Consider the following 27,905-nt stretch of genomic DNA (forward strand, 5'->3'; position numbering starts at 1 on the left):
TATTGCTAACAGCAAAAATGTTTATTTGTTTAAATACCTTATAAGATTATGTGCATGTATAAGTGTATACATTATCATTAAATAGTTCAGTTCTGTCTGTGAAGGTGTTGCATGCCTACTACATGAGCCAATAAAAGTGTACTGTACATACATAGTAAAAATACATACAGATATTCACAGAATAAGCACTACGTTACTATATTCCTGCTAACAGAAATGATTATAAACAGGATTACAGTATAAATGCAAAACACTTTGAAGTTGTGTCTCTACCTCTAAGTCATGGTTTCAAGACCACATTGTTGTAGCATTTTACATAGAGCTTGTTTTTGAGAGGAATACACTGTTCCACATTGAGAAATATGCCAGCTCGCATGTACAAAATGTACAGCATGTCTCAGTGAAGTGAATTAACAACAAAGTACAAAATACTTCCCCAGGTTCATATAAAGAGCAGGTTCACTCTCTTGTATACTACTACAAAAATAGTGTTTGAATGCTGCAGGCAGAGGTCATTCACATACATTTTTATCATAGTTTTTAACAGCAATGCATATAACAGAGTGATATACAGTCACGTTCCACAATCACTGGAACAGCAAGAAGGACAGATTGTCTTTTTAATTACAGAAGAGTAACAACCTTTTACTCTACAGAAGTAAAACCCAAACTTGAAGGTATAACACGTAGAACCTTAGGTAGTCTTTTAGTGAGTCTTTTAAGAAAGGAAATTTGAACAAACTGTGTTTTGTCAAACCTTTAAGCAACAGAAATATATATGTTTTTTTTATTTTACCTTAAATCATTCCAATACATAAGAACATAAATTTTCTTAATCACTGCAATTTGTCATCCAGCTGTCAGCTGAATTTCTTAATTAAACCAAGATATTTAAAGAGATTCATGAGCCCTCATGTAAGAGGGGTAGAACACTTTCCTGTCAAAATTCATACACTTAATCAATTTCAGGTTAATAAAAACATGTATCTCAGAGCTGAGGTTTGCAAATCCTGGACTGTTGACCATTGCAAGCCTTTACAACATTTTCCAGACAATAAAACAATTGTGGGATTAAACTCAAAGACAGAAAGGAACTAACAGATGTTTAATAGTTAAAAAGCCTATATCATATTTTATAGCCAGAAAATCTACATTTTCATTGGTTTTAAAGGTGGAAAACTAATTTTTAAAACTCAACTTCCTGAAAGGTAAAACAAACCCCCTGAGCATAAAAGAAAAACTTACTTCCCTACTCTATTATGACATCCACCTCAAAACATAGCACTCTCAGAGGGTGTAAACAGGCGAATGAGAGGCAGGGGGGGAAACTTTCTAAGATTTGGCAAATTTGGATTAGTTCAATGGAAGTAGGCACAGTCAGGGAGGATGAATTTTTCCTCAGTCACCAAATATATTCTTTCCATTTGAAACTTGTGTTTTCAGATATAAATCACTAGAAATTCAGATTTAAGAGAAGGAACAATCCAAAACTATGATTAAGGACACAATAATTTATACCATGGCAATAACAAAAACTTTTAACAAGTAATAAACAGTCTCTGTCTTTTAGGTGTCCTCTGTTGATAGAAAATAATATGTTGAAAACCTCAAAAAATATTTGACAGCTATTTCATTGTAGTTTCGTTAAAGCCTACGTGGAGCAACGTAGAACTTTTGCAATCGCTGCATGCTAATATAAACTAGGCTAGTTGCACAGTCTATTTTTTTGAGAAACGCATGCCTGTGCACATCAAAATAATATTGTTGATTAGAAGCAGATAAGAAATTGCACCTATCTGAAAGCTGCCAGAATTTGGGTGTTTCAGATTACATAATTTTGTCTCAAGGGTTTATTCACTAATACAGTGAATTAAATACATTGTGCTCACCATTATCCCCCCCTAGGTTCATGTCTCTGGGCTACTCCCTATCAGATCACTTATTTTTTTATTTCCTCCTCAGTTATTAATCTGTCTGTAGATGTTTCCCAGATGAACTCATACTTGAGCTTGAAACTTAGTTATCACATTTTGTTTTGGAAAGCTAATGTCTTATGCACTGAGTGTATGAATTTGGATTACCTATTTGCCATTATTCTAAGGCAGTTTTTGATTGTGGGCAAATATCACTTTTCTGCTAGCTTTTTTTTCAAGGTTTTTACTAAATTTCTAAATTTCTGTTATGGTAATTAACAGATAAGTTTCAACTACAAGCCTAAACACGATTGAAAAGTTGTAAAAATATATGATATATGCCCTTTGATAAAGTCTGCATAATATCTTATTAAATGTGACTATCTAAAATCGTAACTGATTTTGTTTGCATATATTTATTAAAAATTAGAAAGAAAAAACCCTGTTGTCAAATTTCTCAGTATACCTTTGTCTAACTGACGTGTAAGCAATGTTTACATACTCTAACCAGATTGCCAATTCTGGAGGATTATTGTTATTTTATGGTTTAGAACCAGCTTAGAAGTCCCTTTATGCTCAAAATATCCCCATAGCAAAACCTTATTTTGTGAAATTTGCTAAAAATGACTTTATCATTGATAATACTGTATCTGAAGGAGACCATACATGCTGTGTGATTTCAGCAACCTATTTCTGAAAGCCAAATAGATGTCAGGATTAGGATTACTCCAGAAGAAGAAACAAAGATACACAATTATGTGTACCTTAGAAGTGAGCAGGATGACATGAGCATTTTCAAAATATAAAAAATATAAACAAAGCTCCATCTAAATTGCATCCCTGGTTGGTCGGATTAGGCTGATTCACAATAAAAGTCAGTGAAATTGACATAAAACAATTTGGAACCAACAGAGATTAGACTAATGGACATAAATGAAGACACAAATATCTTCCTCTTTTGGTCTGGGAAGCACAGAGACACAAATGCTTTGGATATCTTGCTGTCATTTCCACTGATCAATGTTCCCTCTTTTAAAATACAATTAGCCTATTTCCTCTGGGTTCTTTTACCTGATTTTTTATTTTTATTTTTTTTTGCAATTCATTTATACAATGCTACATTGGTTGCAGAGAACTTCAATGATCAATAAAACTCAAGCCTGCTGAACAAAGGCCAGCAGCATTAGTGCTCAGAAAGTGCAAATTTGACACAGTATTATATGATGCAAAATAATGTCATTGGTCACTAAGAAACACGGTTGCATGCAACTACAGTGACCTCTATTATTATCATTATTATTAGTATTAGTATTATTATTATTATTAAAATACTCAAACAGTTTAAAACAAAGGTCCGTATGGGAGGTGTCAACATGACAACAAAAAATATACACCGAAATGATTTGTGTCATCAAACAACTTTAAACATCTACTGTACAGAAGAACAAATATCTTTACCATGTACAGCTATACAAATGCAAATGTAGGTGTTAACTTATATGTAATATTAACAAAGGAAACAAAGTGTGAAGGTCCACTTTCCCCATCAGTTGGGCACTTTAGGCTCAATTCTGAGTGAGGCTTCATACATGCTTTCCTCATCAAGGACAAAGCTCTTGTCCAGTAGGTACTGGGCTACCTACAACAGACCAAGAAACAGCAAAGGTTAAGGACTACAACAGATTAGGTAATATATTTAGGTTCAAAAACAAAAGATCTCTGGCAGCCAATTATTTTCTTTGAACAATTACCGTACAGAGATATTCAACATTAACACTGCAAAAACATTTTTTTCAACACTAAATCTAAAAAATACATCAAGATTTGCTTGTATCAAAGATCCTAAAAAATAGAAAGCAATATGGAGTAAATTCAGTTCATCTTGTGTATAACAAACAGCTCTTAAAACCATACCATGCTCCATTGCCCAATTTTATCAAAATATTTTCTAACTAACACATCCATTTTGGTGCTTTTGTTACTGGACATTTATCGGTTTGAGCATGATTTTAAAGGCCTATTCTGCTGGTCAAGAAGTGGCTACTTGAAAACATTCAGTTATTAAAAGAGGTAGATATTTTCCAGTAGTTACCTTAAATTAGCTTCAATGTATGAACAGATCTTACCAACCAGAATATGTGGCCTTGTCTTATAATCCTCTGGGTTTAACTTGATTATTGCAAAATTGTGGACCTATATTTTTAAAATATCTGCTGCTTTGAAGATACATGCACCTAGTACTCACCATTTAGCCTGGTCCAATGTATTTAGAACTATTTTTCTGTAAATTACAGTGAAAGGCATTTTTTATCCTTGGCGGAAAGGATAAGAAAACCTAAACTACTTCTTCGTCATAATTTTGCCAGCTTCTAAAGCTAATTTATCATGCTGGGAACTTGCATATCTAAGAACTTTCCATAACTATGCAACTTCAGAAACTGTCCCCATATGTTGAAGATTGACACTAAGGTCCCTAGGAACCTGGGTAGACTCTCAGTTCCTCTCCACAGAGCTCCCCCTATCAGGCCCACCAGCTCTAAAACAGATGGATTCAGGGCACCTTTAGGTCTCCTTGATTTATATAAAAAAAAAGTCATTTCATGGATGAAAAGCCACAGTCACTTATTTACCTTTGGTTGCAGGTCAATCTTATATGCTGTTTGTTGAAACTGCCTGATTTCTCTGATGATGTGAGATATCTATAACAAGAAAACAAGCCAGATGCTACTTTCTGCATGTAAAGATCACATTTGCACCTAATGCAACAGAGCCCCAAACATCTCACCATCCTCATCTTTGAGAAGTTGACCAAATTGTCTTCAGTGTAGTTCGGCGTTCCTTCTTCAATGAAAGCCAAATCAGTGAGGTACATCCCCAGGTATGGTACACAGGGAGGATCACAGCTAGTGAGAAGAAAACCTACTATCAGCATCCACTTTCTCTACTCAACGCTTTATTCTCTTACTTCAATAGGAGGTGTCTGGACATAGCTTACTTCTTCAGAGCTTCTCTCAAGTTTTTGAACCTTCCCTCTGATGAAACCAGCTTTTGGAGCTTGTCAATAAGTGCTTTTGTCTATGGAAAAAGAGCGAATAGGAAATGTATTTTATCGACAGAAGTTCAAGAAAAGTTGCAACAACATTTGCAGAAGCTCAAACCTGTTTGGAGACTTTTAGCCAGGTTTTCTTGAGGCGAAAAACAGAGCTCCGGTTTAGAGATGATGTGATTTCAAGCACAGCATTGTAGTTATGCAAACAACGGCAGATGTCAGCCACAGCCACCCATTTCTCTATGACAGCCACTCGAGTGACCAAGTCGTCACACCGCAGGATCTCTGTTGCGATCAGGTTGCTTGTCTTCAGACGAAGGAGAAAGAAAAATAAGTTTTGGAGTAAATAAAATGAGCATAAGTGTGTTTATATGGCTTACGTCATTGAAATGCTTGGTGGTTCTCATGATGTATGGTGTCTTCTCGTTTTTATCATTCTTCATCCAGCCTTGACCGAAGAATTCCCTGAAATACAAAGACCCCAACTTACAGGAGAAACTTGAAAGATGAACCTCACTTAAATAACTAATAGACTATGTGGTGCATAGGTCACATATGTGTTCAGCTTTACTGTTGCACTTACTCATATGGAATGACTTTAAACACCAGGTGGTCTAGCAGAGTTAGCTGCTCTGCAATTTCCAAGGCAGAGTGGCTCTCAAACGGCTCGGCCCTCCCCCCTCCCACCTGAGTGTGGTAAACAAATGTGAGCATCAGTTAAAATGCAAAACATAAAAAAAACCTTGAAAAATATATTTTATTGAAATGTTATTCAGGTGCTTTGTACAGCCACATTTTACTGCAATCATGGCAACAAGTTTTTTGGGGTGTCTTCACATACTAAAGCCTACTTTGCATCAATTGGCCACTTGATGGCACAGTAAAGCAAATTAATTAGTTTCGACACATGAGATAATAAAATAGAAAAAAAGCTTAAATGTGTCTTAAAGCTTTATCTAACCATCACTAGGGTTTACCGTTGACTTAGGCATAATAAGTTGATGATTACATAAAGATTAATCTTTTAACAGGTTGAATAAAGAATAAGCCTTCATCTTGTTTGAGCAAGCAATGTATATATACATTTAGACAAATCATGTCCACTTGGCAATTCACAGATGTCTGCAGGGCTTGGAAAGAACAAGGTTTGAAATATAAAGTTTGAAAAACTCTATACAGCCACAGTGGGTTACGGTTTAATAAATATATTAAATGCTGTAAAAAAAGACTCCAAAATTACAGTTTTCTAATATAAACAATTTGTGAATGCCAAAAGCAATCGACTCCACTCACCAGTTGTGTCACATCCTCCATTGTGATCTGGTTGTCACTGTGATCTTCCTGAGTTAAAGTCCTGACAGAGTAAAAGAAACCAGCTCCAACATTAATTGGGTTTAAACAAAACCATGAACTCTGTTTTTGTCAATTTGTTCAGGTGTGGGATGAAAAAGACTAAGTATTATAAATGAGTACACCAAAACCACGTAAACAATATATCTAGGACCACTTATCAGAATATATAAATATATATCTATATATTGTTTGTTAAAAATAATCACATAATTATATATATATATATATATATATATATATATATATAAAATAATATGTTTTGGTTGTTTGCTCACCTCATGACCCCTGCATTGCATTCACAGCATAGGAGTACTAATGATTATGATATTTGTAATACATTTTGCCCATAAATAATCAAATAAAGGATTTCTTGGAATGTTTGCTTAAGAAATAAACTGATTTAATTGTTAATTACTGATTTAAACCCATTTTAATCCCACAATGTAGCAGTGGTCAGTGATACCTGATGATGTTGGCTGCTGCTTTCCTCTCCTGGGTCAGCAGCTCAGGGTCATGCATCACTTCCTCCAGAAAGGCAATGACCTTTGTCTTCAGCTCATTGTTACTCTCAAAGTCCTGAAAACACATAGAGGACACATGTCCAGATAACTTTACAAAGTTCAGTTATTTGGGTCATGATTAAAAAAAAAAAAAAGAGATAGAAAATCTGCATCTAAATGTATCTGAACAAAACATTTACCGGAAAGTGTTTGGACACCCAATGCCTTAATACATTCAGGACTCTGTTGGTTGCTGCTCGTCTGATCACAAACTCCTTGTCACCATTTCTCTGATCTGTTGGAAACCCTAATGTTAACAAAAAATAAAAATGACGAAAGGTAAAACATTAGGAAAACATCAACAAAACACAAAATCTTCAATCAGTTTGATTCTTTACACTTAATATTATTATCAGGATGTAAGTAAAGGTGAATTTTGGTTTATATTGTATACAATGAAGTGAGTTAGCAGTGGGTACAAGTAGACCGAGCTGCTGTTCAGAGCTTCTTGCTGATCTGAGGCCCCAGGAGTCCTTGAGCAGAACAGTTTGATAAATGCTGTAGTTCAAATTAGCCCTATATTTATGTTAGCAAACTCAATATTTAAACACGCAAATTTCAGAATTATATTGCTCATATGTGAGCAGGGACCTGGGGATACCTTTCAGACACAAAGTGTTTGTAAATATGCCTTGACAAGCATCAAAACAGCATCTGTGTTTTTAAAAAATATATTATTAGTTTCATTTTAGCAACTTCCCTGAACCCCTCTGTTCATGAATGTGGTGTATTGTTTTGCTGATCCAATCTGCAAATGGAGTGAAACTTTATAGCTCAAACTTCCCCTTACTTGTGATTTGACAGGAATGCACTTTGTTCAAAAGATATAAAAAGTCATGACACATTCCACTTTTATATATCCAAGTATTGTTTTAAAACAATAATTCCTAAATATGCTGGATAGGTGGTGCTCTTTGAGCAGATTTGTATTTATGTTTGAAAGGGAAAATGTGTAATTTTTTCAGCCAGCTTATTGGAAAGCAAGGTAGTGCTGGTTATCTCTTTTCTATGTACCACAGATGAAAACTCTGGTGACTACAGCATTTTCTTCAAATTTTTATAAATAGTGGTATAATTTATCTGCATGTCAGTTTTTTTTTGTTTTTTTTTTAACAAACTATTATATAGTTTGGTTTGCAAATATTGGAGGAAGTTTTACGTAACCGAAACTGGATATCTATTTTTACTGGTTCACTATTACTGAGCAGTTAAAATATGTGTTGCTTGAGTAGGCATTGGCCAACTTCCTTCATTAAGATATGCTAGAAGCTTTTCCCTGGAGATCCAGGTCCTCACAGACGAAACTAAAAGAGTCTTGAAAGTGGCAAGATATCTTTTGCAACAACTTAGCATAAGCATTTTAATATTTAGAAAATATTTGTGGTATAAAATTTTTCTTGTTGGAAACTGATTCAATTGATATGACTTTTTCTTGGCAAATGTTGAACTTTATAGGTGATTTTAAATGTGTGACTGCAATAATTACAATAATATGTAAATAAAGCTCAAAGTTTTATGCAGTACGAGAGTCTCATCTTGAGAAACAAAGCGTTTGAGTGTAACACACTCATTATTGAAGATACACATCAATTTGGTAGAACTAGCTCTTACCACATTGTGTTTATTTTTCCACGTGTCTTACAACTGAGATACTGTATAAACTTAAAAGTTTAAGATTTTTTTTATTTCACCGTCATCTTCATTTTAACTATGCAAATAAGAGAAACTGATCTATCAATGAATAAGCAGCAGCAACAGAAAAATAATGACTTGAATGAGGAAAAAGTCAGAAAAGAGCCTTTTAAGTCAGTTTTACACTTGATTAATTGTAAAGATTGGAGAACTTTTTATTTGATGTGATTGTGAAACAAAATACTGGAGAGTGCATTCAAACTTATGTTTTTATAGACAGCTCACTGGTTAAAGAGCAGGGATAGAAAAGATGTTAGAGGTGGACAAATGGACCCAAATATCCTTGTTCTACCAAATATTTTATAGTCCCATTAAGTCTTACTCTGACCTGACAAGACCGCATACCTGTGCTGGCAAGGGACATCCGCCGATATTTTTCCTTTGTAGGCGTTCCCTCATTGGCTCCAGCTGTGGCAATGGCAAAGGCTGAGGCAGCAGACAAAGCACTACGGTTGTTGTCGAGCTCTCGACATGAGGACATGACCATGCCATTGTTGTAGGAAAACAGAGAAAACTCTACAGGGGAAAAAAAATTAACAGGTTCCTGTAGTCAAAATAAATAATTTTCAAACAAGAACTGTTATGTAACTGCATCTTACTAAAAATAACCGAATGTATTCAGACTGCAGAATAACCTGGTGTTGCTTGCACACGCCTCCACTAGGGAGCACTAGAGACCGACACAACAGTTTCCCTCTAGACTTTTCTCTTCAAGAGGCTTTGATATTTAAGATGGTTGCTGCTAAATATAGCCAGCAAATATCAGCATAACAGTGAAATCAACAGACTCTCAGCTCTCTGCCCTGTTCGAATCACCAGCTCATACACAGATACAAATCTGTAATCCTGCTCAACAGTTTCACTAAATGTACACGTTGTTGTCCAAGACTTGCTGTTGAAAATCTACCATGCATTTTTTTGACAATAGATTTATAAGGCGAAAATAATCTTGGTGGCAGCGAAACAGACTCATTACTGGGGGCGGCAGGGAAAGCACGCTCTTGATGTAGTTGCTATGACACAAGTTTTTCTTAACACCTACTGTAGCCAAGATCTGGTTTTCCCCACATGCTCATGAACCATGAACACATTATGATGTGCAGCGGCTTTATGCCCATTTTCTTCAGATAACATGCAGGTCAAGATTTTTTTTATTATCTTTGAAAGTAATTATTGCAGCACTGAAAGTAACTAAAATGTGTCTAACCTCAACTAAAAAGAATAATAGTTTAAGGGATACATTTTGTGTGTAAGGGGAGTGTGCAGTCCAGAAGATTATCTATCATGTTCATGGTTTTGAGATTATGTCACACTTCTTGTTTTGGACGCAATGTACCTGAGGAGTTTTTGCCTTTGACGTTTTTTGGTGTGGTTGGAGACTTGGTGGGAGATGCTTCTGGATCCCCATCATCGCTCTGGTTTTGATCAATGTCGCTTTCCTCTCGCACAGAAAGATCTGAATAAAGATCAAGGTTTTGATCACATTATAATGTCAATATGAAATCAAAAGAAGCATTTCTCTAGGATTGCCTGCAGCTGACCAACCTTGTTTGCTCACTGATGTGTCTTCCACCTTGTCTTTCTTGTCCTCTCCCTCATCAGGGATCTTGCTTGTGATCGGACTGGACACGTACAGCTTGTTGATGTCCAAGGTGGTCTTGCTGAATGGCGACATGGTGGAGTACATGCTTGCATAGCCATTGGAGGAGCAGCTGAGGGCAGCCAGGTCAAGAGCTTTGCCCCCAGTGATGATGGGGATGTTGAGAGAGAGCTTGCGTCGGCGGTTGGGGGATGAGTTTTTTGCAATAGCAAGAGGAGGAGGGGAGGAAAACTTCCTGCTTGCTCTGGGAGAGCTTGGAGCCTCTCCATAAAGAAGCTTATTGTTCTGACTGCTGGCAAAGAATAACTCCAGGGACCTGCATTGTGGTTAGCATAAAGAAATATGTTTGTATGATATAGTAGAATTTTATTTAGGCAATAGGCTGAATGAACAAAGAACACTTATGGTACTGGTCAGAAGTTTGCATAAACTTGTATGACATTGGGATATTAAAGTTCCTTTCTTGGCTGAATTGGTAGAGTAATAAAAGGGTCAAGTCTCACATGCAGTCAATCATTAACTGTGGCAAATGATAAGCAACTCATTTGTATAAATTATCTCCTTTTAAAAATCTGAAGGAGTAATTTGTGTTCTTACTTATTGACCTTTAATTGCGTATGTTACAGAAAAGAACGAGAGAAATATACATCCATCCATCCACTGTCTATATCTACTCATCTATGTAAGTGGGGCAGCTGGTGCCTATCTCCATCGGTCATCAGACTAGAAGCAGGGTGCGTCCTGGGCACGTTGCCAGTTTCTCACATTGCCAAAGATGAACAGGAAAAATGACTGTGCCTTCACACACACATATACCTAAGGGCAATTTATAAAAACCAATTAACATAACAGTCATCTCTTTGGACTATGGGAGGAAGCAAACTCCATGCAGAAAGAACCCACACTAGGATTCAAACCCAGGACCAAAAACTCTTACGGGCATAAATTGAAATTCTAAATATATGAGCACATTTTAAAGGAACGTTCTGGTCACATTGCAGGTTCACCAAAACAACCTAAATGAATCTGGCTGGAACTTCAAAGACTGGATTGACCATAAGTTAATGTGAATGAAAGTAACTCAACACAGTTTTAACCAAGTTATGCCAGATTTAAAAAATTTGACTGGAACTGCACTTGGTTCTGCCATTTGTGTCTCTCCAAGACTCTGTTCCAATGACTGTCATCCAAGTCTCTTCTTATGAAATTCCCAGTGCCAGTCTATGGAATACATGATTATGGTAACTGGGTCTAATTTGATGAAGAAAATATATTTAATATATAATTCTGATCCAGTGGGGATAAGAGACAAGCTACACTTGATTTAAATGTATTCATTAAATTCCCATTTTTTAAAGGTGTGAATTTGTTTGCTGTATTATCATAGCACCCACAAAAAGCAACAGTTCAAATGAATCACAAAAAATCCCAAATTAATATTAGATTCATTCCATGGATGAGTGCAAATAAACTTCTATCCAGAACTTTATACTTTTCTTGTAAAACGACTAAATCCAGCAATCAAAACTGTTTTTGCGACTAAGTCTCAACATTTTAGAGCAGGATACAGACTGCAGCATTTCAGTAAACCTCTCCCACTCCCTGCCACCCTCCTGCCGACCTCACGGGTTCCCATAAATAGCACAGCGAGTGATAGTGCGCATGGCCACTGCTGACACAAGCAGCCAAGTGTAGGTGTCTCACAGTGACATTACAAGCACCATGGGAAAGCATACTGCAGGGCGTGGACATGGGGAGTTCTGTCTGATCTGAACCCCACAGCTGGGTCCTCACTCCAGGCATGCAGTGCTGGGAGTTAGCCCACAATGCAACACTTCCGTCTATATTTCACGGTACAGATATTCTCAAAAAAATTAAGAGAGGGAAACAAGGGAAGGGTGGGGTCCTGCAGCATAAAGCATGGTTGCCATAGCGTGACAGATCAGAGTTTGGGCACTCCCAGCCAAAAAGAACTAACTGGACCCAATTACTGACCAAAAGCACATATACAACCTAGACAAGTTCATGCAGACAAACTGAAACATAATAGAGCATTGCCCTTATTTGATGCCTTTCTGTCTACTCACTACCTGCTAAACAAATATCTGCTGAAAAAGTATCTGGCCTCCGACCGATTTCTTCTTCTGCTACTTCTTCTTTTTTGTCTCTCTTAAATGTTTTAGGTTGTTGAATATATTTTCTGATAACATGTCGTCATTCTTTTAAATTATTGTAGAGGAAATTTGGCTGTCTGTTCTTTGCATGATTGTTTTGATTAACCTGCAATTGAAGGTTTTCTGGCACGAATGGTTTAAAATCATAACAGAGCTTTCCAACTTTTGCTAAATTGCTCCAAAACCACAATTGTGTAATTTCTTTCAGGTGGACTTGCTGCGGTACCCATGTGTGCATTGGCTAAGGTCCCAAACTGATAGCAGGGCATTTTTTGCTAGAGAGCAGAATTCATCGTACCATTGATTATGGCAAATCTTCAAGGTCACATTTAGCATCAAATCAACCTAAAGACTGCAAATAAATTCTGCAGTCCTTTAGATGTTCTTGTTCTTTTGTGAGTCGTCAATGCACTCTTGGGGTAATTTTGGTCCACTGGCCACTCCAAAGAATGTTAATTGCATTTTCATGTTTTGCCCACATTTGCATAATGGCTTTTGATGAGGTTTACAAGGTTCAAAAAACTAACAAATGGTTTTGTAGTTCTTTCTTGACCAATGGATGTTAGTGATTTTCTTTAGCATCTGTTCTTCAATTTTTGGGCCACAATGTGTTGCTTTTTGGCTATTTCATGTTGTTAGACTGATTCTATTTAAATGGTTTCCTGATTTTGTAATGCTAGCAGTGTTTAAGCAGTGGCTGGAGAAACTGGATTCAGCTTTCCAAAAAAAATTTAGTCAAAGTTTACAATTTATCATGGACAAGGAAGACAAATTTCCAAATATCTCAAACACTTGATGGCATCTACTGACAACAGCAGACAGACCAGTTATGTTCGGGAAGAAATTATGTTTTCACATAGGGCGAGGTTGATTTAGATGGATGTTTTTGGTTAGTTAATGAAATCGTTAGCAAACTGCATGTAGTATTTTGTGAGGTTATCTTTGAGATAAGAATTTGTTTAATTATTTAAAACCATTCAAGCATGATTCAAATGTCAAAACCTTTAAGTGGGGAACACACTTCACAAGCGTCAGCCTTTTATCTAAAGAGAGAGATGCTGATATGCCAGACTCTTAGAGTTTTATTTGTTTTCCGATTAAAAGTGTCATCGATGGCAATAAAACATTCAAATATGCTCAAATATGTCTCATGACTCACCGAGCAGGGATGGCACTGATGGGCTTCTTGTAGATAGTAATGAGTTTATCCAGTACCACATCAGCTGTGGTGAACACACGGTAGGAGTGCAGGAAAGTGTTTAGGAAGTCAATCGAAAGGAAACGGAGATCGGTCAGTCTTTCCAGCAAACGTTCAACGCTGGCATAGCGAATCTGCAGCACTTTGCAGGAGTTCATCATCTTGCTGAAGCGGATATCCACATCATCACAGTACAGACTTGAATCCGATCTATTTGCAAAAGAATGGCCCACAAAAATCAGAAAAGAAAGGGCTCAGAGCAGGCAGGATACACAGTATTTAATGCAAATAAAATATATCTCACTTTATCATCTGTGGCACTGTGACTTTAGAGTTGTCTTCAAAAGCGTTCATCATCAGCCCATTGCAGCGGATGTTGTCTATGCACTGCAGGAAAGGGGCAGTGAAGTAAACAGAAGAGACAGAGGAAACGTTAGTGAGTTCTGTAATATGAAGGCTTTCAGCTGACACGCTCAGCTTCATGTCTCACTGCTGGGGATTGTTATGTGTGTTGACATGCCTGGCTGATGTCACTGGTCCACGCAGACTTCTCCTGCCTGGAGGAGGCCACCAGGATGATCGTGAATGACTGACTGTCCTTTGGCTCCACAACAATCTTAAAATCCAGGTGCTCCATGTCCTGGCCACTCTTATCGGATTTAGCTTTGAGGGGAGCAAAAAGACAAGATGTCATTCTCTATAGCTCTAATCAAAAAGGCAGTCATGGAACAAAAAAATATATATTTCAAGTAACTGTAGCAAAATCAGTTTAAAATACAAAGCTTGTGATATAAAGTACAGAGAAATTGCTCTAGTATACTTAGTAAGATGCCTTTATTTTATTCTCTTATAGATGAGAAATCGGCTAACAGTTTTCTAGCCCTGACCAGTGACCCACTGTTCAGTAATTGCACCATACACCAATAACAACACTGCTTCATGAGGAAGCTGTTACAGACTAAACAAGACTCAGTGTTACCTAAGTTTACAATCCCTTGGGTGTTCCAAATAAAGTCAGATGAAGCACACACTAGCAAGAAGCTAAATCAAAGAAACTGTTTTCAATGAATGTCTGCATTTCATTAAGGTTTCAAAACTGTGTGAGAGAGCAAGGCTTTCTGCAGACAACAGGAAGGCTAAATGGAATATAGCAACCTGTATGTGTTATAGAAAATAGTGAATTAAAAGATGTTAGGAGGTTTTTGAAGACTGCAAAATCAATATAAGGATCCACATTCTTTCTAGAATAAATAAGAAGACTACCGTACTGTTTTGGTAATGTTAACCACTCTATGTGAGCCTCCACTACTACAAAATGTTACAGAGTTAAAATGTCAATGCCAAGTTCTTTTGTCATTTTGTTTTTGAATATTAGTAAAATCCTATTTTACAGTGACTGTGGTGTGCCATTACCCCTGCTCCTAATTTAAATAATGATCACTTATCAAATGCCCTATAATATATGATGCTGTTATTGTATTGCTTTACATTATTGCTCCTGGAAGAAAATATTTTGGTTGTTCTGCTGAACTGATTAAAATTTTGACTCTTCCAATGACAGAATATATAACATTACATTATTATGCACTGTGGCAATCAGACATTACACAAAATCTCAAGCACACTGCATATAATGCGTATTGCTGCAAGCTGGAACATGAATTAAACTCTTACACTCATCATCTGTCCCCTCAGGCTCCTCCATCAGAGTGCAGTCTATAAGCGAGACCACTCCGTTCTAAAAATAGCATGTAAAAAAAATAGATTTAGTGTTTCACACCAGCCTTTTTTCACTCAATAAAATACATCTTTGTGTGACAGAAACCAACCCTTCTGGAATACTAATAATTTTAGAATGTAAATTTCTCAGTTTGTGAAAAAAAAATTACATATTGTGATGCAGATGGATGTTAGCATGCACACCATGTATAGATTGAGCTACGAGAATGAATAACATAAGTCAGATCTTAAAACCTTCAGAGTTGAGTTATGTGGAGTAATAATGTCAGCATTGTATAACATCTTGGACACAAATGTACAGCGGATCTAAACGTCCGCAGGCCCCTGTTAAAATGGCAGGTTTTGATGAAGCAATAAATGGAGACCATAGTAATTTATTTAAAAATATTCGCCATCTGTCATCTGTTCTGCACAATTCAGCTGAAAATCCAACAAGTGTGTTAGAAGGAGAAATGAAGACATAAAGGTGCAACAATCCAGATCAATTAGCGTGAACAGCCTTAAACTAATACTCTGTGAAAATACCTAGAGGTTTTGGCTTTCAGAGTTGTTTGGCTGGAGTCTTTTCAGTCTTTTTCAAAACCTTTTCCCCTTATCTGACCCAAACCGCTGCAATCTTCTTTATGTAGGCCTCAGACAACTCTGTGGATCGAATCGTTGATGCCTAATGTAATATTTCAGTATTTAATTGTAGCTACTTTAAGTGGGAATAAATGCTATTATCATAAATGACAGCTTAATTACATCTTGTAGAGCAATGTAAAATATTTTTTCTTCCCTTTTATTGTCGTTTTTTTAGATGACATAAAGATATATGAATGATACATAAAATTTCCTAGTACTAAATATCCATATGACCAAATACACTCAGAAAACACAGACTGCCTTGAAGTTATCCTCATTTTTTTCCATATGATTGCATTGGTGCATTCACTCTTGATATGTGTGCTGTTGATTATGGTTCTTTTTTTATCTTGAACATTCGCCGTACCACTAGACGTGTTAAAAATGAGGAAAATATAAAGTTCTAGCCAGCTCTGCAGCTTAGGCTCACCTTAGTGAGATGAAGCTTGCCTCCTGAACCCCTAGTGCAGATGATCAAATGCTTGGAGAAGAGAAAGCACTGCCTCTCCCCCTCCTTCTTTAGAGAGAGAGAACCCAGTCGCCCACGGGTGATCTTGCCCTTCTCGCTCATTGGCACCTGGATTAAAGACCCTACAGTCCACAAATAGAAAAGGAGATAAATATTAACAGTAGAAACCAGATATTGGCATGCAGTACCTAAAAAGACGAAAACCATTTTTATCTCTCATCATCTGCCATGAAATAAGACTAAGCTTGTTCTGTTTCACATCAGTTAGGATTAACAACATAATTTTTACTTTAGGAATCAAAAAAATGATGAGGTCATTTTATATTGTTTACTTCAAATTCAAAACTTTACATCTCTGAATGTATTCTTAGGCAACACCTTGGCGCCTTGTGTGACATAATGGAAACACAAAAATTAAGAGATATATGTCAAGACATCGGGAAGAAAACGTTGGACGTCCACAAGTCTGGTTCACCCTTGGTTAGCATTTCTGCATGCCTTGAGGTGTTCATATGTTCATCTAAGCAAACTATTACATACTGGGGTGTGTGATGGCTCACCGGTAAGATGAGTCATTTTGCAGAAAGTTGTGACTTCAACTCTGTCTTCCTAACCTGCCATATGTCAATGTGCCCTGGGGAAAGTCACTTAGCTGCAAGTTACCTAATACTTAGCATAGCAGTGAATGAATGTGTGCACAGAGTGGCTTGTTGACAGTGGCTATGGTGTAAAAATGCATCAAAAGTGATTGGCATGACCGAAAAAAGCTACATATATTAACTCCATGTAAGTATAAATAGCATGAGAATATTCAGGCATCATGCCTTTTAGATAGGAGACGGGTTATATGTACTAGAGATTGTTTTTTTGGGGGGGGTTTTGCCTTTTGACACAACTCTTGTGTAGATGCTGAATGAAGCGAGTAAGAGAGTGTCACTCTCTACACTGAATTATTTCTTGCTCAGTGTGCCTCAGAATAGTCTACCTGGACTGAAAAATCAGTCAGAGAAGAAGACATTACCAAGAAGCCGTAAGAAATGCAGATCATAAAATGTAAGACATCATGAGGAAATTAATTATTGTGTACATATTGAGGCAAAACATCACAATATCAGACAGAAAGTTAAATCTTCAGCCCCAATATGTTTTCCAAAGAGAGAATGAGCCAACACATACTGTCAAATTAATTACAAAGTGATTTAAAGACAACAAATGTATCTTTTGGTCTTTCACAAAGTCCTAATCTCAGCACCATACAAAAATTGTAGGAAGAACTGAAAAGGTGTGTGAGATCAATGAGACCTACAAACCTGACTCAGTCATCAGTCATCCTTAAAGAAGAATAGGTCAAAGCTCTGGAAAACTATTGCCAGAAGCTTGTGGAACAAATGAGATACTTTAAAAGTTAGCTACTATGATATTGTTTGAAAAGTTTTAAATCTGAAGACAGGTAAAACAACATAAAAAATTTTTTTATTCCTATCTAGATCTAAAATAGGAAAACATTTGTGTGATTTCTGTCAGACAGAAATAAAAAAAAAAGCTCAGATACCAAAATATCAAAATTTGAATGTATAAACATAAAATCAAGGCTGGGTTAAGAGTAAAAAAATAGAGAGAAACAAACAGGTAGTACATTAGATAATAGGGATTGAATCAGCTTCCACCGCTTTTCCCCTCTCCTCACCCACGAAGGCCTGTTGGGGACATGTGACATTTACAGTTCCTGATTCATCATCACTGTGCCTCAGAACAGTCTAATTACATTAGGAAATTACAGACTCTCCCTGTGAATAATGCTCACACTTCCCAAAGAGCATAAAGCAATTCCCTTTGCTCCCTGTGAGATCAGGCTGTCAGTCTGGTAACGTGAAAGGGCAAGAATTCCCCTCATGTTGTGATAGCGGTGGAGGATACCTTGTCTCACGAACGTCTGACTCGTGTCAAGGAGGACTTCGCATCCCTCTATGATCATGCGTTCTATTGCCAGATTCTTCCTGATGTTTTCCGTCTCGCTCACCTCATCATGCATTATTCTACAATAGAGGAAATTTCATCATTCACATTTAGAAGGACCTAACTTTCAAGATAAGCAGAGATTTGATGATCAGTCTGAGTTTTGGTTATGTAAATACCTTGAAAGCTCCTCCAGCTTAGATTTGGCGTAGTCCAAGCTGTTCCTTTCTATGTGTTCATGGGGAGTGTGGGCCAGAAGCTCATGGAGTGTAAGAATGTATCTTGGAATCTGGAGAGACACAACAGTAAATAAAGCAGGTAATGTGACAACAGCATAGTTGAAAATGGACATTCTATATTTGGAAAAACTGTCTGACTTAAAATTAATTTAATTAAAATTTTCTTAAATTATCTTTCTATGGACCTATTGGTGTCTTTAATAAAGCTGATGATGATGATAATATCCTTACAAACTGCAAGAAGAGCTTGACTTGGGTTAAAGCAGAACGCTGACAGCAAAACATGGTTGTTTTTGTGATATTCAAAAAGATTAATGGCAAAACCAAACTAACCTGGAACATTGGGTAAGTGAGGAAAGTCTCCAGAGTTCGTTCCTCACAGTCGGGCTTGGCTTCATACTGCTTCAGCAGCTTATCAAAATCCCGGTTTTGCTTACAGTGAGCCAGGATCTGCAAGCTGTACTGGTGGTTTCTAACAAACTCTTGGTAGATGTTCAGCATGGGTAGCAAGATGTCGAAAAGGTCAGCTGTGGAAAAGTGCCAATACAAAGAAATTATACGTTTTCAAGGGACTCTGAGGTTATTTTAATCTTGTATGATGAGAGTAAAAAATAGAGGATTCTTACCCAGTACTAATGTTGGCCAGCTAGCTATTCTGGCCTTCAAACCCTGGTAAAAAATCTGATGCAGGAACATAATAGTTTCACTAAAATAAGAAAAAAAAGACATAATTTAATAAGTAAAAATAACATTTAAATGACAAATCTGGAGTAGGAGAACAAAATTCTCCTCTTTGATTTTGATTTTCATCTTAATTTGTCTTCAAAATAGAAGCTGAGGAACAAAATCAAATATTCATGGAAAAACCAAAAATGCCAGAGAGAATATTGTAGAGCGCGTTCTTCATAGTAAAATCAATACTTATGATTTGCCAACAAGAAATTGTGTTTTATGGCGTTCATGTCATTGATAGTCATTCAGTCTCTTGTTAAAGAAAATTTATTACAACTGATATGTACGTAATACGGAAGATTTTATTTTGCATGCCGCTGAAGAGAAAACAGGAAGAATTTTTTTCTCATTTTGCAAAAATTTTAAACATTTTAAGCTAATTAGTTTCATAATATCAACCCCGTAGATGATGTCCTACAAATCTGAGGATGTGTAATGGATTTGTCCACCACATATTGTGTAAGGTTAAGTATCCAAGGAAAAGAAGAAAGTTGGAAACTACAGTACCCCTCAAGATTTCTGTGAGCAAGAATGAACCAACCTGTTGAGGAAAATGCTGCTGACATCATCATGTGTAATCGGCGGCTTCTTAGAGCTGGCGGCCATGCGCAGTGGCCTCAAGAAGTTGTTCACCAGGATGTGAAGCTGCTGGACGTACTCAGCCTCTGAGTCCAGCATGCTGAACACCACCTGGTTCCTCTTCCTCATGCTCTCTGCATGAGGTGAGCGGATGTAATCCTGGATGATGGTCTTCCACTTTCTCCTGCAGATCCAGCCTCTCAGAAAGCTCTGAACCTGCAGGAAAGCATTGTAGTCTGCTGACATCTAAAGCACAAATGCATAAATGAAATGAAGCTAAAAGTTTAAATTCTACACAATTACCTTTTTGATCTTTTTGATCTCTGAGTCGTCTTCTGTTGGGGCAGCTGCTGGGCTGGCATGGATCTTCTCATTGTCTTTGAGCAGTCCAGCAATCTGAGAAAAGCAGCCAAAATAAAGACTAATCGTTCACACTTTAGTTGTTATCTTTCTCACACTTACTGTAGGAGCAAGTAAACAAAGTGACTAAGTCATCTGGACACATCATAGGAGTGAAAATTGGTGTGACTAAATTAGTATGCTGTTCACTTCGCTTGTAACTATGCCTCGTGTCAGTTCTAAACATCTATCAGTAAAATCCAGAGTATTTAATGACAGTTGATTCAGGCAAACTATTATGTATTAATAAGAGCTATTTGGGATGTTGGAAAAATATAAATCCAATGAGAACCTACTCTGAGCTCTTCAAATCTGTGGAAAATGGATTCTCTCATTTTGTTGCCACAGAAACAGTTAGCTGTCACTACATTTCATAGAGAGTTCATGCATATTCCAGAAATGGCTTGATTTAAAGCCTCACTTTTGCACTTTAAAGTAAAATGACTACTTGATCCTAAGAACACAACCTGATGCTCAAGTTCACAGAATGCTTTTTGCTTGTTTGTTTGGGAAGAAATGCAAAATAGAGAACTGGTTCGTCTCACCAAGTTAGTCACTCTCTGACTTATGGCTCTTTAGAAACCTTCACATAAAAAAACAATTATCTGATTGATTGCAAATATGGTCTGCTTGTCTGCAAAGTATTGACAAAATGACAAAAGTAACTTTCTCTGACCTTACACAGTAACAATCTCTAAATATCACACCTTTCATCCCAAAATACATAATAATGTTTTTTTATTTCATTATTTTCAACATAACCATATAGTGAACATGATACCATACTGAAACTGAAGAGATAATGTAAATGCATATACAAATTCACTTAGGGAAAATACTTGCACAGGTTTTTCCAATATTTTTTATTTATTGGCAGCTGTGATGATCTGCAATGCCTGGGATTAACATATATTACATTCCAGTGTATCCTGTAAGTATAAGAACAACAAAAATCTGTAAATGTTACCTCTGACTTTAGCCTTTCAATCTCTATTTCGCCATCTTCTATCTGTTGACGAAGTTGCTTAGCAACTGTTTTCTCTGTCTCGACAATCTGAAGCAGATGAAGATACTTCTGCATGAGAGACTCATGCTCTGTGGCCAAGTTTCTGTAACTGCATCATATGAAAGTACACATAAAACACATTTAGTTCTCTGCTGAATCTTGAGTAACATGTTTTATGCTAATGAACACAGCTTCATGTCCTGTTAAACTAACCAAGTCATACTGAAACTCTATGACAGTGTGAGAACCTGAAAAGATGTCTTACCTTTACCCAGTGTCTAATTGCATTTGTGTGCACCTTTACCTGGCGTGTGATATTGCAGCCACCCATTCATCACAGTCTTTTACATCTTCTGTACGCAACTCAAGAGCCTTTTGGTTTTCATGGGTGAAGTTGACAGTAAAGTAGTACTGAAACAAAGAAGAGGAAACAAATAATGAGTGGTGGGACATAAAAAACAGCAACATCTTTGATCTCTGACATAAAGTTCCAACAAGGTTTAATTCTTTGGTTTGCAGGATAAAGAGGCAACTTATAGATTATTTTATTTTTGGTGCTACAAAATCTGCTCTGTTGGAACTGAGTTGATGGTAACAGAGTGAAAATTCAAGTTGAATCAAGAAATGTTTCAGCCTCATCTGACTCAATAAGGCACTTTTTATCAAGTTGTTTCTGCCGATTGTGGTATTAAAAATCAATTAATCAAATTTGACACATCTTCGTTTGACAGATTTTCTTGTTTTGAAATCTGCTTTTATCTTTCACAAACTTTGTCTTAGGTTTAAGTCAAATTATATATGACTTTAATCTGTGTGCAGAAATACTGCATTTAATATAATCTTCATCTGCTATTCACAGTTGCTCGACTGAGGCTTCTCCACTACTTTGTGTGTTTGTTCTGCTGCCTTGTTGCTGCAGACATCAAGCGGGTGATTTAAACCACACAGAGCCTGGGGAAGCCACATCTTCTTCGCCCACCAGTGCAGCTGATGGAGCACACTGAGGAAAGCCTCCCCCAATTCAGATCCTGGGATGTCTCATGGTTCCCTGGAGGAAATGCTATAAGACACAGAGGCTGGAGCCATGGCTGAGTACAGAACAGTGCAGAACCTGTTTCCTAGCAACTCTGGTCAGTCAGAACAGTTATTCACAGCTGTTGTTTTATTATCCTGTCTGTTGGACTGAAACTGACTGAAGAAATAAAGAGAGGTCTTCCTTTGTTTTCAGCTATGGGACAGACAGAATGTTTTACTTGCTTGAAAATAATTTTCTGTGATGCCCTTATGTTTTTAATTGCTTGGGTGGTATTCTGTATCAAAATAAACACTTCTCATGCCTTACCTGAGGGTAAAATAACATTCCTTACCTTCAGACAAACAAGAGAATACCTGGTGAAGGAAAAGGAAACAACTGAAGGAATCCACCAATCATACAACAGTGCTGTGATTATTTCTCCTTGAACTGATTTGTTTAATCTTTTTAATGTCCCACAAAAATTTTAAGATGAAGGCAATCTGAGTAAATACCAAACCCAGGTGGGTTTAAACAGCCTCTACCTCAATGTCAGGTGCCTGGATATTTATTGCAGTCAGTGTACTGGATCTGCTGCGACAGACTGGCGACCTGTCCAGGGTGAACCCCGCCTCTCGCCCGGGACGCAGCTGGAGATAGGCACCAGCAACCCTCCCGACCCCATTTAGGGAAGAAGGTGTAAAGAAAATGGATGGATGGATGGATGTACTGGATCTGTTCAGGTGGAAATCCACCTCCAGCTCCTTGATCTTCTCAACGTTGTCAGGAGATGGTTCTGCTGGAACCAGTTCACAAAGTCCTGAGTTCACTGTCTGTACTCTGAGTCGTCCTCACCTGAAGAGGCTGACTATGGCAGAGTCAAAGAATTTCTCCATATGGCAATGGAGAAGTCTTCAGCATATACTTCTGTAGTGTAGAGGTTGAAGAGGGACAGTGTCAGCACAGCCCCTGCGTCATCACATTCTACAAATGGACAATGATATAATCCGTTATCTGATGGGACATGTGGCGGTCCACTTCTTACAATTCCAGCTTGTCCCTATAAAGTCCAGAATGAATGGTGTTAAAAGCATTGGTGTAGGAGGTAGATGATGACGTCATCCACCCCAATACCAGGCTGGTGGACATACTGCAGGTTATTCAATGAAGACCTCACCAGGTAGACCAACCTATCAAAGGTCTTCATCAGATGCAGGGTGAGTGCTACCATCCTGCAGCACTCACCCTGCTGATGTCTTCAAGATGTGTGGTATTTGGCACTGGTACAGCACATGAGGCCTTCATGTTAAACATGTATCCCATGATGGTAAACAGTTTACCTGCACTGCATTTCAGGAGGTTGGAGCTGATGCCATCAGAACCTGCAACCTCTCACTCCTTGATGCTCATGTTCAAAAACTGTAGCTGAATTAAAACAAGAGTGGGCCACAACGATATAAAAGACTCATTGCTATTTATCACAAACCCTTGAAGGCAGTTGTTGCTGCCAATAATGAATCAACTTGTTATTAGGTTTACAGGGACATAATTTTTCCGCACAGGGCCAGGTAGCTTTGGACAGATTATTTTTTGGCTAAACAGTCATCCTTTGAAAACCACTTTATTCTTTGTCTGCTTTTAATTATTTGGCAAAAGTAAAACAGAAGAAATGTGTAATGGTAGCCAAACTTAAAATTTTTAATCTGACAGACTTTAAATTCGGTTTAGGTCTGGACTTTGACTAGGATGATCAAATCCATTCCATTGCAGCTGTGGCTCCATTAACATTCTGCTTGAAGTTGGACCTCACTATCAGCCTTAATTCATTTGTAGCATCTAACAGATGTTCCTGAAGCATTATCCTACATTGAGCTCCATTCACCTTCACATCAACTCTGGCCATGCTCTCCTCTTCCTGCTAATAAGAAGTACCTCCAGATCATGATGCTGCTGCTACCATTATTCACTGTTGGACTGTGTGTTCAGGGCAGTGTTAGTTGTTTGCTACACATAATGTTTTACATGGAGTTGCATTGGGATCTCATCTAAGAAAATCTTTGGCTATATGGCACGTAGAGGAGCAACAAAAATAATTTCTTATTGCTTTCTTTTAATAATGACTTCCTACATTCACATTACCATAAAGGTCATTTTTGGTATGCACAGCTTATAGATGTAATGCTGACATGAGCAGATGAACAGAAATGTCTTGAAAAGTTTGCATTTCAGCCTGATTTCATAGGAAAATTTTGATTTTCAAAGTTCTAAATGTTTTATAACTTAACTCTGCTTTAAAATGATCTGTTCTTTGGTCTTGACAGTGCTATTTGTTGAGTAATGTTATGCAGAAACATCTGATGCCTTCACAGAACCGATTTATTAATACTTAAAGGTAGGTTAAATTCCACACACCACAGCTCTAATTACTAATTTAGGTTTGTTATTCAGGGAACTGTTAAAGTTAAATGGTTTTGGATACTTTTTCAAGTTAACTTATACTGTGTGGACTTCACCAGAAGTGTTTGCATCAAACGCAAATGTAGTCAAAATTAATGCATCTCTGAAATCCTTGATGATCACATCCTTGATGCCTAGTCATTTTAGATTTATTTAGTTAATTATGCACTAGAAATCTTTCTATAAAAAATACCTCAAATCACCAAAGATGTGTCAACAGAGACAGGCAGATTATGTATGTATATCTTTTAAAATAAATCAGAAGTTTCAAGTGGTTTACAACTCTCCTCTAACAAAGCGTTACTTCACCCTAAAACTAGCCTTTGTCTCTCCTTTGAACCGCCTCAGTAAGATCAAATGAGACCAATTGTTGGTCAGCAGATGCAGCTACCAACCTGCAGCTAATCATTATTTGTGTTGTGTTGCTCCACATTTGGAATAACTGTATCATTAATATGATGCAAACTGATAAAAAGAAGCCGACATGTTGCAGTTTTATCTCATGATCTTTAAATTTATTCAACAAAACCTTGTTTTTTTCCCTTTGCCATTCTCACACTGCTTTGTTTTCTAGCACCACAATCATTTATTCTATATCAGAATATATTGAAGAGATATGTTTACAATCATTTATTCTATATCAGAATATATTGAAGAGATATGTTTACAATCTTTCTGCATACATGCCATTTCATTTGAATGAATGATAGTCTTCCCCTTACTTGCAACTGTTGCCCCTAAAGTGTTTTTGTGAAAACTGTTGGCACATATAACCCATGCCCATTGCAGCATACAGCCAGCTTTGCGTGTTTCTGGCAAAAGTGGGGCCACAACCAGGCGAGAACAAGCTGTGTTTTTCTATAATTGGACTCTGACCCCTCTAAAGTACTGCGAGGAACAAATTTAACTCTGAAAGCTCTTGCATTAATAAAAGAGATGCGATGCACTGACTCCCCCCGTCTACCTCTCTCGCTCCCTGTGTCTGTTATCGAGCCTCTTCTAACTGCATCATTCTTTAGGATGCAAATAAGGGTTGCCATGGAAACCCTGGGCTCAAGCGTTATCATTTTCACACTAACTCCATTTGAGAACACATAATATAGAGATTGTGCGGCAGGATCTGTAGTTTCAGTAGTTGTACATTGTTTAAATTTTCCAAATTGAGGTTTCTGTTCAATTTGTTTCATTAATGTTTGCGAAAATCAACTTTGTAAATCTCTTATTTTTGTGCATCTCTCCACGTTTTTACAATTGCGTAGAAATGATGTGAAAATTTTGCATTTGGATTTGTTTCTGCAGGACGCAGACGTGTGTGGATTTCCAAGCAGAAACAAAACAGCAGGTTTAAGGAGAAATAGCTTTCAGATCGGTGTTTTGGTTACCTTTCAAGCAACTCTGAGAGCGTGTGCTGTGTTCTGCTTTGTCAGCAGAGGGGCAGCTGTTCGCAGTGAGAGTCTGGCCTCAGTTTGGATAGCAGACCTATCTACAGAGCAGGGGAGACTCTCTCTGAGGAGCATCATGTTCAGTTACTCTGTTCACAATAACAGCATTGAGACCCATTTCAAGCTTTAATTTTCAAAATGTTGTGCAGGCAGTGGAAATGAAGTGGAGCAAAGCTTAATTTACAGTGGTTTAATGTACAAATTTTGATACTTATAGTTTGGTAAGAACATTTCAGATATAGTCCTGACTGCGACTGACCTGTAGGTTGTGTATTACTCCCATTAGAACTCTCCACACTCAATCATTTGATTCAGGTAACCCAGGTTAGAGGGAGCTGAACGGCAACTATATGATTTCGCCACAAGGTGGAAACCTTGAAACCGTAACTTTTTTTCTAAAATTCTCATTATTTGTGCTTGTTTTATTTATAAGCCATTAGATAGGCTCCAACTTCTCCACCTTTAAACGTGGAATACACAATGGCTGATATTCGAAATCCTTTTATGTGTTTAATGTGTTCAAATGCCTTTTCCCCCCTCGCCAGTTCCATAAATATATTTACATTTTACGCATCAGTGAAAAGTGTCAACTGCTTCGAAAAGCAAGAGAGGAAAAAAGAACGCAGGTTTTGGGTGCGAAACAAAAGACGCTGCATTGCTCGCTACCAGGACTCCTGTAACACCACCATTAGGTGTTGTTTTTTATTCTTACCTCGTCATTAAAGCCGTGCATGAATTACATAACGTGCAACAAAGCAATCTGAAACCTGACGTTTTTCTACTGCATTGGATTTGAGATCCTCCTGCGGATTTATATGAGAAAAATACGTGCATATTGCAAGACAATTTACATTTTTAGCGCAAAGAAACAAATTTGACATTCCGCGCTGCACCTTCTCAGTATTTTTTGCACATAGGGAGAGGAACGTATGCATGTGCATGTGTGCGCGCATGTTGTGTGTGCGTGTATGTGTTTGTGTCCCTGCCGGTGTGCGCGCTCACTCTCTCTCTCTGCCTCTCTCCTTACCTGCTTTTCCAAGCACTCCTTGGCTGACAGAGAAGGTTTTGGTGAAGGCGCCCTGTCGCATAAGCACCCCTCCAACAAGTATAATCCCGACGGCCGAGAGCTAGACTCGTTCTCAAAATAAAATAACATGTTCTGCAACAAAGCGAACCACTTTGTGTGCCATTTCGTGTTGTCCGAGCTCTTTTTGCTTAAGCACCCTCGTCTTGTTCCATCCTTCTTCGCCAAAAGCCCCAGATAGGTAACATGACCATCGTTGAGTCGTATTCCCTTTTGCATTTTGATGGGGGACGCTTCAGCCTGCACACGGCAGATCGGTCGTTACATCCTTCTGAAGTGAAAAATAAAAACCAAAGAGAAGATGATGACTTTCTCAATGCGGACCTCCAGCAGCGGGCTCGTCCACTCCGTCCGACGCATTCACCGCGCTGGCATTTAATTAAAAACTATAGTTGCAGAACCGCAAGCAGCAGTCCAACATGCTAAAATCTTTTGTTATACTCCCAGTGCGTTGAACGTCCTCATTATCCGTGAGAAATAGGGGGCGTGAAAAAGAGCAGAATAGAGCCTTTAAAAACTGCCGCAGACGCAGGATGAGAGAAAAGGGGGGCTTGAGGTCCGTTTCTCACGTGAAATCTCCAGAAACCAGTAAGCTCGGTGCTGAGCTCGGCTGTCACATGACGCATG

General features: G+C 37.7%; 1 protein-coding gene across 1 annotated transcript; it reads right to left on the minus strand.

Annotated features, from left to right (window-relative positions):
* Nucleotides 1–27,905, minus strand: rasgrf1 (Ras protein specific guanine nucleotide releasing factor 1). Its single transcript, XM_044124539.1, has 27 exons — nucleotides 27,222–27,905; nucleotides 21,588–21,694; nucleotides 21,245–21,392; nucleotides 20,182–20,274; nucleotides 19,841–20,094; nucleotides 19,194–19,273; nucleotides 18,901–19,094; nucleotides 18,508–18,617; nucleotides 18,290–18,408; nucleotides 16,334–16,494; nucleotides 15,214–15,277; nucleotides 14,060–14,202; nucleotides 13,844–13,926; nucleotides 13,501–13,749; nucleotides 10,113–10,483; nucleotides 9,904–10,023; nucleotides 8,913–9,083; nucleotides 7,016–7,122; nucleotides 6,779–6,891; nucleotides 6,256–6,316; nucleotides 5,546–5,649; nucleotides 5,343–5,427; nucleotides 5,072–5,269; nucleotides 4,909–4,988; nucleotides 4,699–4,816; nucleotides 4,544–4,612; nucleotides 1–3,552 (listed from the first exon to the last, which is right to left on the minus strand). Exons 1-27 carry the CDS (start codon nucleotides 27,495–27,497, stop codon nucleotides 3,460–3,462), a joined length of 3,771 nt encoding a protein of 1,256 aa, XP_043980474.1. The 5' UTR covers nucleotides 27,498–27,905; the 3' UTR covers nucleotides 1–3,459.

Source organism: Gambusia affinis, linkage group LG08 (assembly GCF_019740435.1).
Source record: "Gambusia affinis linkage group LG08, SWU_Gaff_1.0, whole genome shotgun sequence".
NCBI lineage: Eukaryota > Metazoa > Chordata > Actinopteri > Cyprinodontiformes > Poeciliidae > Gambusia > Gambusia affinis.